The sequence below is a fragment of the Marmota flaviventris genome, chromosome 11 (genome assembly GCF_047511675.1).
Source record: "Marmota flaviventris isolate mMarFla1 chromosome 11, mMarFla1.hap1, whole genome shotgun sequence".
Taxonomy (NCBI): domain Eukaryota; kingdom Metazoa; phylum Chordata; class Mammalia; order Rodentia; family Sciuridae; genus Marmota; species Marmota flaviventris.
The window spans coordinates 30,261,708-30,274,550 of NC_092508.1; the positions used below are offsets into that span (position 1 = coordinate 30,261,708).

General features: G+C 37.9%; 1 protein-coding gene across 1 annotated transcript in view; it reads right to left on the minus strand.

Moving 5' to 3' along the window:
• The window catches only part of Pard3b (par-3 family cell polarity regulator beta), a 1,014,040-nt gene that overhangs the window by 421,741 nt on the left and 579,456 nt on the right, over nt 1-12,843 (minus strand). The window contains exons 12-13 of the mRNA XM_027941877.2: nt 4,413-4,583; nt 185-314 (exon numbers count right to left, since the gene is read on the minus strand). Of these exons, the coding sequence (XP_027797678.2) occupies nt 185-314; nt 4,413-4,583 (301 nt within the window). The remainder of the gene's footprint in view (nt 1-184; nt 315-4,412; nt 4,584-12,843) is intronic.

The following is a 12,843-nucleotide window of genomic DNA, read 5'->3' on the forward strand; positions in this document are numbered from 1 at the left end:
AAGTTCTGAGTCAGCATTCCCACCCATCTCAGCACTCTGAGTAAGGAAGTCTGCTCTTAGTCTAATTAACTCCTCCTCGCTGCCCCACCCCCACCCCTGCCCCTGCCATCGCCTTTTTTTTTTAAACATAAAGGTACTGTTTTCTCACTTCATTCACAGGGGAAGAAAATGGATAGAATCTTACCTTTCTGTTTATCTTGTGGACTGTAAGTGCCAAACTGATGCAATATACTATCATTTCGCCTGGAGGTGCTTAAAGTGTTTTGACAGTTCTCAAAGCATGGCTTGGAAAATGCCCCACACTCTGCAGGCTCCTAAGGGATAAAAATTAAAATTACATTTTCTTTTTTAATGTTCCAACTTGGTCAACTTTAGTAGAGCAAAAGAATGATCAAGTCTTTCAAGAGTCTCTACTATATAAGTCTTTGACGGTAGAAACTCAAAAAGGCCCTGTGGGTATAAGAATTTTTTGAATATGAAATTAAAAATACTGACAATGTGGTGTTAAGGATTAGGAATCCTGATAGCCAACACAAAAGAGGATTAACTTTATTATTCTTTTCCCCACTTACAACTGGCTTCTTTCGAATTTTCTTCCATCTGGGAGTACAGCTTGTGGCAGTGTCAATACAAGTACACAGTTCATGCCAAGGGTGTTTCTCTGCCAACCAGCTGGTTCCTCTCTCCCCCTCCCTCTCTGCCACTACCCAGTCTCTCTTTCTCCCCACTTGAGTGCATATGCTCCAGGACAAGTCGGAACCAAAGCAGGTTGTGTCCCCCAGATACGAGGTCTTTGGCCAGGAGCTGAAACAAACCGTAGTGACAATGCCAGAGACTGCTTCTCCTAAGAGCTTTTACTCCCTCCACCGGCATATTTCCCTTCCTATTTAGATTCTGACAGTCTGTAAACAAATTCACAGTTTTCTCAAAACTGCAGTATCCAGAATAACACCCCCCAAGCCATCTTGCACAGGAGCTGAAGAAGTAATAGGAGGCAGGTGATTACAGAGAACTCCAGCTAATTTTTTTTTTTTGAAGAGGACCGAGGCATAAAGAACTGGGTCTTGCTCTTGCTCATCTTATTTTTCTCCCTAACAGATTTCAAGGAAGAAAATTATTTGGAAGTCATTTCATAGCTGTTCCCTTGACCATTTGTGAGATGAACATGCCACAAAACAGAGTCCCAATTTGATCCCCAGAGCTCTTTCCATCTGGGAAAGCATTTGGCGGAAACAATGCGTTTGATTTCTATTTTTCCTCTTTAGTTACAAAAATTCAGTGTCTAAACAAAATATTTAAAGCTTTCAATTTACGCATTGTTAATAATTAAAATTTTTCTGTTGCTAAAGGTCCTTTAGCTTTTTAACACTTCTCCCACACCCAACATGTCACCCTTTGCCTCCATACTGCTAGTCAAACCAAGCCAGGTACAGGAGGCAAGCCACTCCTGAAAACAGGACAGGAAGGGATGGTGCAACTTGCCTAGCACAGCCTTGTGTTTTTATTTAACAATAACAACATGGGAGAAAAAAAAAATTTCTGCTTTCCCAGCTCTTTGATAAATGACACAATCGATATCCCAACAACTGATCAGTAACCAGTCTAATTAAAGTATTCAGCCTGTAAAATAGAGCTGTCGTGGAGCCCTCCATTAGTGTCCCAGCCAATAAAACACATAATGGATTTTTAAACATATTCAGCTTCTACCAAGATGAGCTGGCAGCAGGGAGGAAAATGTTTTGGGGAAAGAGAAAAACAAAACCAGGTCATAACCCATTTTTTAATACCAAGTCTCTAGGCTCAAATAGAATTACCATTGAACCTGAAGCTCATCCTTTGAAAAACATGTTTCTATTTAAAATGATTTTGATTCAATCAAGGGCTCATTATATATTCTTCCCTAGGTTCTCATCAAAACTGTTTACATATCTTATACAACTAGGTAAGGAGGGAACTGCTCCCCGCCACAACAACAACTTTATATTTTGACTTTTCTTAAGTAGCTTCTTCAATTTTTTAAATATCAATATAATGTTCAAGCAATCATTTGGCATTCTTGCCAAATCTGCCTAATTGCTCTGCCTGATTGTCTGAGCTGTGATGAGACCTTTTTAGGTTATAGATGCTTTTTTATTGTACTGGAGGGCACAGGAGAATACACCACAAACACAAGTGCGCAACATATGCTTTGACACAGTAACACATAGATTTGGGAGATCAAATAGCTGCAATTTTTTTTCATATTTAATAATGATAAGCTGTACATTAGGCTTCTGTCTTTATAAGAAATAATACTCTTTAATCTTCATGGGTACCATAGAGAGTCTCAAAAGCTGAGAGTCAAGTGCCTGCTCATTCCCCATGGAAAGCATGTAAATATTAGGAAAAGAAAATGGATCTTGTTTAAATGTCCTCATAAAAATTGCTTTTTGCCCCAGTTCTTATTCCCGATCGATTCCCTGGTGAATGATATCAGCAAGACACTTCTGAGGATGGGCAATGAACTGAAAGTTAATACTTTCTTCTGATGGAATAATGTCAATCCACTGCAGACTGTGGAAATTAAGATGAAAATATCTGATGTAAAGGTGAATGCAAATAGTAAAGAGTTCCAACTCCATGAGCCAAAATGTATGACACCTATGCTGTACATTCACACATATTTTAGAAAGAGACACGAATTAGGAAAGAGGAGATGTGGGGGCCTGGCTAAGTGTTTTAAGGTCACATTCTTTTCTTTTTTACCTTTTGCTGTCTACATGAGCATAATACTTTTGTGCTACATCTTACAGACTTTTCTGTTAGTGAGGTTTTTATTAAAATAAATCCTTAGGGAGTGCTAATATGCAGATACACAGAAGGGATGACTTAGGCCCCCCCTAAGCCATCCTTCACACCTGTCTCCAACAAATGGGTTCCATGGAATCATAGGGCTCTAGAGGAAGAACCCAATGAAACCAGATGGAGCCACTTCTCTCATGGTAGGAAACAGTACATAAGGACCTTCTAACTGTGTACATTAAGTAAAGCCCATTAAATATTCATGGAAGACTCTGTCACTTAAGCAGACGCAAATGTGGAAAATGAGCTCCTTCATTATATATAGTCTCCAGTAATTGGCCAATTTACATTTATTTAACATCTACAAGGTTATATACAGAAGCATGTAAAAGGTACAATTACTCCTTTCCAATAGCTGATAATGTAACAAAAGAAGATACACTTTATAATTTTACTACTCAAGGCCTACTTACTCAGATGAAGAAGATCTCAGTTGCAATTTTTTTATTCATTCAACAATATTTATTATGTATCTATTATGCACTGGGAAATAAAGATCCATTAATGGATAAAACAGATAACAATATCTGTCATCTACAAACACTGAGCACTTAAGTATAAATGTATCTAGTCACAAAACCAGGAAAGGCAACCCTAGGATTTTAACCCCCAAATGCTAAACTTTACAGCGCAAGCTTTAAACTTTCAGGAGCCCCATCATCATCTACTAGTTTACTTTGACAGTCCTGTTCATTTTTAAAATTTTAAGTGAAATTTATTATTAAGACTAGCATTTTATGTTGGTGCTGTTAATAGTATTCCATATGACTTTGCATTTAATTATATTACATAAACATATTCTGGTCTTTGAGAATATCCTGATAAGATTATCTAGGATATGCTGATTTTTTTTAACATCTACTACTACTAATTTTTTCTTCTGATTTTTTCCTAAAATAATTATTAGGAACATTTAATAATTATTCTTTTATGTAAGAGAATATAATGCCTTAGGAATTTTTAAAATTTATATATGACAGTGGAATGCATTACAATTCTAGAAATATTTTATCCTTACATTTATTTGCTAGTGAAATATTTCTGATACTTAAAAAGTTCACAAAGAAATCATGATTTAAAAAATCTTAGAAATAAGCCTTCAATCTTTTTTTTTTTTAACAACTTGAAGTAAGCAGCTTGCTTAAAAGATCAAATTTTAAATTAGTAAGTCTAATTATCTATATGTAGATTATGGGGGAGAATATAGAAAACCAATTGTATTATAATGATCTTCCCTTAAAACATTGTACAAGTCTGATCAGGAAGGGATAGATATTGCTAGCATATCAACCAAAAAGCATATAAAAATAAGTCGAACTCTAGTAATTTCTAAATGAAAAAAACCCTAAAAAAGATGGACCTGTTATAGTTGATAAAGAACTTACTTTATATGCACCTTTTCATACCTTATACTTAAAACACACAACCACCTGTTCCCCGCATTAGAGCCCTTTTAGGGTATATTTTCCCAGGCAGTGTCACCATGAGTCCACCTACCACACTGTTAATGGAAATTTGCATATTATGGTAGCCATTAGGCAATTTGCAAGGAAAATCAAGATTTGCATCACCTCCATTGGTCTCTCTGGTCTCCTAAGAATCACCAACTGGATCATCCCTCGAATGTTTCCCTCCATGGACATGGATCGTCTAAGTGTTTCCATAGCTTCATGGTTGGACTTTCCCAGAAGAGACTCCCCATTGACTGCAATCAGTTGGTCATTCATTCGTAGGCGACCATCCTAACACAGAGGAAAGAAAAATGGTATATAACAGAGAAAAGGGTGGTGATGACATGTCGTTGATTTGGGAGAAAGGTTTAAGTACATAAACGAGGAAGGAGGGAATTCCAGCTATTAGGAATAATTTATTTTCCATGGTAGAAAAATGTTCTGGAGCTTATCAGACAGTCACAAACACTAACAATAATGAATTGTGTGAAAGAATTTTTTAGAAACCTCAGAGGTTTGAGCTACAATATTTAGACCTTAATATAATGCCTCTTACCTAAGTCTTTGGCAAGCATACTAATCCAGCCTGAGTCTGCCATTGGTTCTGGCAGGGATAATGTTGCTGACTCAAGAGAAGGGGGTTTAGAGACAAACAGAAGTAGTCATATCCCTTGAAACAAGGGTTTACATTCCAGGCAGGGTGAGCCATCATGCTTAAATTGCTGCATTTTTTAAAGTAGTGGCATGTCTCCCTGATATCATTGCTATCTCTATTGAATGGTATTAAAAAAAAACAAAAAAAAAACCTTCATGTAATTTTTTCTAACACAAGAACAAAGTTGCTTGTCTGCTAATCTGAACAAGAACACTGTGGTATGCAGTGTGAAGGCCCAAGGCCCAAGTTCATATTTTCTAGCAAAAAGAGTTTGACCAAAGAAATCATCAAGCTTTCTCCAGGGACACCGTCTGAAGAGCACCTTTAACCAGCATCTCCTGGAAGGAACATTTTTTTACCAAAGGCACAAAGAACCTCGGCCTGTGGACAGGTAGCCTAAACTCTGGGCTCCATCACTTTAAGGCCCTAATCATCTTCAAACAAATGCCTCTCATGAGCAGAAGTATATAGTAGTAGCTAAAAAACTGCTTTGCCTAGAAGACAACTCATGAGACATGTGTATTTCCCTGCCTGGTAGCCTGGGAGAAAAGATGCTTACAATGTCAAAATTCAGATAGGGGACATGCCATATACCTATTTTGCTCTCAGGCAGAAAGTTCTTTCATGAAGTACAGATAGAATTAGGCAATTATCATGCAGTTGCTACTAATAATATGACAGAAATCATAGTTCCACAATTTACCTTTTTTGAGAACTTTTTCATAAACTACCTCTTGTGATTTTCAGAGTCCAAGAAGTTAAGATAATTCATGTTTTTATAATTATTTTACAGAAGCAGAAAAGCAGTGTAACTTGCCCCAGATCACAAAAGCAAGGCACACAAAATTGACCAATTTTAGGTTCCACAAACTTTGGTTCTGTAGTCTTTCTGTTGTAGCTCCCTGTTACTTTCTCTAGGCTATAGTTTTGCAATAGTAGACTAGGAAAAAGAAAACTTTTTTTTTTTTTTTTTTTGGTGGTGAAAAGTATCTGGGATCCATGCTCAAATTAGCAAAATGAAATGCAAAGGAAAAAAACTTCCCTGAGAAATGAGAAAAACAGACATTACCATGAATAATAGAAACAAACCATATAGCCTTGGGAGAGAAATCCTGTGGGCAGGTTGATCAACTTGGACCAAAGCAGTAGCAGATGGCCAGAGGGAGTTGCTCTGCTGACAGCAGAGAAGAGAGAGACAGAGGGTGAGAATTGTTGCAGAAAACTAAAGTCCCTGCAGAGAGTCACTGCAAATGCCACCTGCTGGATGGGGCACTGGCCATGCAAAGTTATGGGGACCACCTACAAGAGTCCACACCCACCAAAGGGATCAACAGAGAAGGGTGTAAAATCAGATGTGCAAGCTGTTGAAGTGGACTGCCTCAACAGAGCTTAATGTCCTCCCTCCCTTCCTCTCTCCCTCTTGTTTTCCCACTTCACTTAACCTTTACCCTCATTTGGAGCAAGTCTGGAAATGAGATTTACAGGAAAAGCTAAACAAGAAAGAAATCTCTTTTCTGTTATCCAATTTTGAGCGAGTCACTCAAAGAATAAGATTTGCTCCATGAAATGGGGCAAAACCAAAGCATCCTTAATAGCTTGGTCTGGTAAAGTGGAGGCACAGCTAGAGAATCTATTCTATTCATCGTAGGATGGAAGGAGGACTACAGGGCTAAAGCTGGTCACTACAAATCTTGTAGGGTGGCTGGAAATTGATGTGTGGATTTTAAAGAGGAGAGGAAGCAGAAGAATTGGATCAAGATCCCAGTGCTGTGAACAGGAAATGAGAATCTAGCGCTGAGCTTTATGGAGGTGTGGTCTTGGCAGAACACCTCAACAGCCTTGATAAGAAGAAGAAAGATGGGGATTAAAAGGGATGGAGGGAACAAAATCTGAACCAGAACCCACCTGGCAATTTCTCTCTGAAGTACCCATCAAGGTCAGAGTGAAGAAACAGACTAGAGATGTGAAAATAGTTTTTGTAAAATTTCTTATCAGTTATTAAGTGAACTGATTATTTTTAAACACATTCTAAGCATGCAAAACTATATTCAAGTAAGATGTATGTACTATAACCAAGCCCCAAACAAAAAGACAGGTCAGTTCACCCCAGGGCAGCTGTATTTTTTTTTTTTTTAAGACATTCACATTCATCACAAGTATCACTCGAGAGTTGTGGGCATGATAAAAATCCACACTCTCTCATTCCCAGTCTTGACTGTCCTGTTGCTATTGGTGTATGCTTTTTCTTTATAAGATAAATGATGGGTGATTTCATTAGTGGGGACGCCAGGAAGCTGTCTTAACATTTAGAATAGAATCACAGAGTTTAGCACTGGAAAGGTCCTTGGAGGTCATCTCATCATACCTCTTATGTTTACAGATGAATAATACAATGGCCAGAGAGAATGAGAAGCCATTTATCTAACACTTCTTAAGAGAAGCCATCACCATATACATTAGGACTTATTCAGCTAGTTGAGGTTTAAAGTTGGAATGGAAGAGTTCAAGTCCTGAACTCTACAGTGTTCTCCATTCCCTAAACCATTGTCTTCTACACAGATGACAATGACTAGTCACCAAAGGGGTGATACTTCAAGAAGAAGACTTTCAAAAGCAGCAAAGACAATTCTCTATTCATGTCTCCTGGAAGAGACACACACAGAGATGTGGATACAGGAAACAGTGCAGGGGATGGCAGGTAAGGAAGCAAGCTAGAGGAGGGGACATAGCTGGCTACTTACTAAGCTGTACATGACACATGCATACTACATCTAAAGTGAAGCTGATGCAACTCACTATTCAAACTCATCAAATATACCTAAAAATTGCATGTCTTTTTATTTAAAATATTTTCGACCAAGAAAGTTAGCCTTTTATGTATTTTTCTATTAATATTATGTTCAAGAAAATACTTAGAAATGAGAATATAAACTCCCAACTGACTTTATATAAATGAATTCAACTATACAAGGATGCTACTTAGTAGTTCTAGGATAGTTATTTCATTGCAATCTGGGCCATGCTTGAACATGTTAAAGGGGAAAAAATCTCTTTCTCACCTTAGGCTAAGTCCTCAGTCATGCTCCCCACCTTTGACACACTTTATAACTAACTCTTACCATTCTCCAGAAATAAGTAAAGGAAATTCTCAAAGAGAACAAAAAATGTTAAAGAGAGGAAGGAGAAGAAAGCAAAAGTCACTTAAGCAAGATAATCCAGGGAAAATAAAAACTGATATGAGATTTAGGTCTTCTTCGTGTACTGAGATAGCGTCAAATCCCATCATCAGCCATAACTGGATATATCACAGGAAGAAGCAGCAAGCCTTTGAAGACCAGAAGCTTGAGTACCACATCTCCCTTGTGTTGAACACCTGATATAGGTCGGTCCTTGTGCAAATATTTTGCATGTTTTGCCCACTCACTTCTTCCAATGATCATGTGATATAAATAGTGCTCTCTATTATTTAAGAGATATAAAGACATAGGCTCAGATAAATTATGTGATTTATAAAAGGGTCCTGGCATGACTGGCTCTCTTCGTCTGTAAAGTTAAGGGCATGACACCAGCAAACAGAGATGGTTTTAGCTCTTCTTTTCCTATTCAAAAAAATAAATGTTGGCAAGGATGTGGAAAAAAAGGATATACTCATATTGCTGATGGGACTGCAAATTGGTGCAACAAGTGGAGAGAAGTATGGAGATTCGTTGATAAAACTGGAATAACCATTTGACCTAGTTGTCCCACTCCTCTGAATATAGGCAAAGGATTTAAAATCAGTATACTACAGTGACACAGCCACATCAATGTTTATAGCAGCTCAATCCACAACAGCTAAGCAATGGGGCCAACCCAGGTACCTTTCAATAGATGAATGGATAAAGAAAATGTGGATATATACACAATAGAGTATTACTCTGTCATAAAGAAGAATGACTTTATGACATTTGTTAAGTAAATGGATGGATCTGGGGACTATCATGCTGAGTACAATAAAACAATCCCAAATAATCAAAGGTTGAATGTTTTCTCTGATATGTGGAAGCTAACCCCCATGGGGGGAGGGTGGAGAATAGAAATTCAGGAGAGTAGACAAAGGGGAATGCAGGGAAGGGAGAGGGATAGGAAAAGGAAAGACCGTGGAATGAATCTGACCTAATTTTCCTATGTACATGTATGAATATATCACAGTAAATCTCACCATCATGTACATCCACAAGAAATTAATTTTAAAAAAATCTATGAGTAAATGGCAGAAGACTCAGTGGAGGAAAGGCAGCAGGAGGTAGGAGAGGGAAGGGGAAGGTGAGGTCCTGGGGACTGAATTATAACAAGATGTATTCCATGCTTTTATAATTATGTCAGAATGGATTCTACTGCCACGTATAACTGAAAAGAACCGAAGGGGGGAAAAAGAAGAAGTGATAACATAAGTCATATTTTTGGCAGTGTCAGGTCTAAATGCAGAACACAAATTATATGTCTTGTGACCACAGCACATTTCTTTATACCAAGTGATCTAAAATAAAACTGTTTTAACCTCCCCTCCAATAAAAATTTTTAAAAATAATCAAGTTAAGCATGTACCTATTATGTTACATAGTAATTGTGCTAAACACTTTAGATGCACAAGGCAATTTAACCCTTACACCAACCCTGCACATTTTAGTCTGTGGCCCCACTTTCTAAAAGAAGAAATTGAGACACAGAGAGGTTAAATGAATTGTTCTAAATCGTGTTTCTGTGACAAGATTAGTGTGGGTTACTCTGGAGTCCAAATTTTCAACCACTTTGTAAGCGATTCTTAATCTTTATATGTTCTTAGATCCCTTTGAGAATTTAATAAAGCTACAGATCCTCATCTCTTAAAAGCAAATATTTACAACAGGGTTTCTCCACAATTGCACATTTGGGCCAGATAATTCTGTGTAATGAGGCGCTGTCATGTAGGTTGTAGGATGTTTCATGTGCCCTCTGAAGCACACCATCAACATCCAACGGTCCCACAACCTTGTAATTCAGCCTCTGGTATTCAGTGGTGCCCGAGGACTACCTCTCCATGATTACTGATGACACTGTGTGGCTTAATCCACGCCTTGAGGCCAATACTTTTGTAAGACCCTCTACCTCTGAAGTTCCAATGAATAAATAGGGGAGAGTAAGAAAGCAAAGGCAAAGAGCTGGCCTCTGCAGAATTTGAGAGGCACATGAGGGAGAGGGCTGGGTTTCCCAGGCATAGCTGGCTATGGCCCAAGCACAGTCCACATCAGTCCAGGGTGTTGAGAGGATTAATCATGAACAGATGTTGGTTCCTGCCTCTGCCTGTTTCTAATAGAGCCCTTAGTAAGGGCTCCTGGGATGTTATCAACACCCAGAGCCCAAGCCCAAAGTCAGACTTCAGACTGTAGAGCCAATGTTCCCTGGAGTAAGGTAGGACGCCTAGGAAGGTGGCATCTGACTTAGGCAGATGGTCATCGTGTACAAGTCCTTCTCAAGGTCCTAAAATCACTTCATACCAACATCTGCTTACAGTATTTTTTGAAAGAACAAGACAAAAACCAAACCAACCTACAAAAGCACATTACGTTACAGATTTTAATGATCTAACTTCACTTAAAAACAATAGTAATGAAAAAACAAGAACAAATTAGAATTTTTTAAAGAACAGTTTTCAAAACAGGAGAATAGAAGGAAGTTGGCAGCACTAGAACATGTACAGTCTCATTTTATAGCATCTGCCTACCTTACCACATATTTCACATCATCTGCTTTAACATGATTTTGGCCTACATGAAGAGGACCACTCTGCCCAAGCAAAGAGGCCTGTTTTCCAAGAACAACACTGCATTCTGGTGCATGTGACTTGGCCTGAGCTTTTCCTTCTGTCCAGAGCATCCTTTACATTCCCAAGTACCTGCTGAGTGTCTCCATATCCTTCCAGCTAGGCTCAGAGGCTGGCTTACCTTCACACTTGTCTTTCCAGCAGAAAATGATGCCTCCTCATCTCAATACCCATGATCCTTCACACACTTGTCTATCATAGCCCTTAACACATTCAAGTTGCTTATGTATTTAATTCATTATGCTACTGGCTTCCTAGATTATTGAATGAGTAGTTTTAGGTTTTCTGTCTCTAGACAACTACATATTGCCAAACTTGTTCTAGATGTTCAAGAAGTGCTTGCTAAATTGAGGCACTTGAAAAGTCTTTCAGTCAGGCATTTTGGACCTGGTGTAAGTTTCATCTACAATGAACAAATTATTTGATTTGCAAACCATGACTATGAAGGATCCATGAACCCAGGTTTCTTGAATATCTGAGCACATATTCATAGAAGCTTTATAATTCTGCAAGCGAAGCCTGATTGCTTTCCATGTACTGCCTCTATCTCCAAGTATTCAGCTATTGTGAAAATTTAAATCTACTTATTTAATTCTGTTATCATTTTAAGAGCCTCACTCCATTTCTATGGAGCAAACCCACAAAGTCCCAGCAGCATATCATCTGTGGCCTATGAAACTTTTTTTTTGAAAGGTTACTGAAGGTTTTTTTTTTTTATTTTTTTTAATAGCATTGGGACATACATAATCAAAACCATTTTGATACAATGCTTTCAAAGTATGGTCTAATCCTTTTCACTAAAAACTCCTCTTGGAAAAATACATGGCATAAATAAGCAGATTGCAACTTATAGACTTTACTATAGCCACACTGAATTTTATAATTTTCTCAGCAAGAAAGTTTAAGGAGCCCTGATTTTGAAACATCAGAAACATTCACGGGCCTCTGATGCAGTAATATCATTCTAGGCTTGTACATTTTTTCTGTTTCCTGTAATTTCAGTTTCCCCTTGATCCCTTCTTATCTCCTTTCTGATTTTCTGCTCTCAGTTTACTTTGGCCTAGAAAAACAGAATGGAAAAAAAAAACCAAAAAACCTTACTAAGGCATATGTGTTATATAGAAATCAGGAATATTCTGAAGGAGTACCTAATCAGATTAGAATCTCAGAGGTCTCTTCAATGTATTCAAAATTATCTTATTTACTATTTCTTTTTTTAAATTTTAAAATTTGTTTTAATTAGTTATACATGATAGTAGAATGCATTTATGCACTTTGATATATCATACATAGGTGGGATATAATTTCTAATTTTTCTGAGTGTACATGTTGCAGAATCATATTGGTCATGCAGTCACATATATACATATGGTAATAATGTCTGCTTCATTTTATTATCTTTCCTATCCCCACATCCCCTCTCCTTTCCTCCCTTCACTTCCCTCTACCTAATCTAATGTAATGCTATTTTTTCCTAGTGCCCCCTACCCACCCACCCCCGCCTTATTGTGAATCAGTATCTGCATATTAGAGAAAACATTTGGCCTTTGGTTTGTGGGATTGGCTTATTTCGCTTAGCATGATATTCTCCAACCCCAACCATTTACTAGAAAATGCCATCATTTCAGTCTTCTTTAAAGCTGAGTAATATTCCATTGAGTATATATACCACATTTTCTTTATCCATTCATCTATTGAGGGACACCTAGGTTGGTTCCATAGTCTAGCTATTGTGAATTGAGCTGCTATAAACATTGATGTGGCTGAGTCACTGTAGTATGCTGATTTTAAGTCCTTTGGGTATGAACCAAGGAGTGGAATAGCTGGGTCAAATGGTGGTTCCTTTCCCAATTTTCTGAGGAAATCTCCATAATGCTTTCCATAGTGGTTGCACCAATTTGCAGCCCCACCAGCAATGTATGAATGTACCTTTTCCCCCACATCCTCACCAACATTTATTGTTGCCTGTATTCTTGATGATTGCCATGCTGACTGGAATGAGATGAAATCTTAGAGTAGTTTTGATTTGCATTTCTCTAATTGCTAGAGATGTT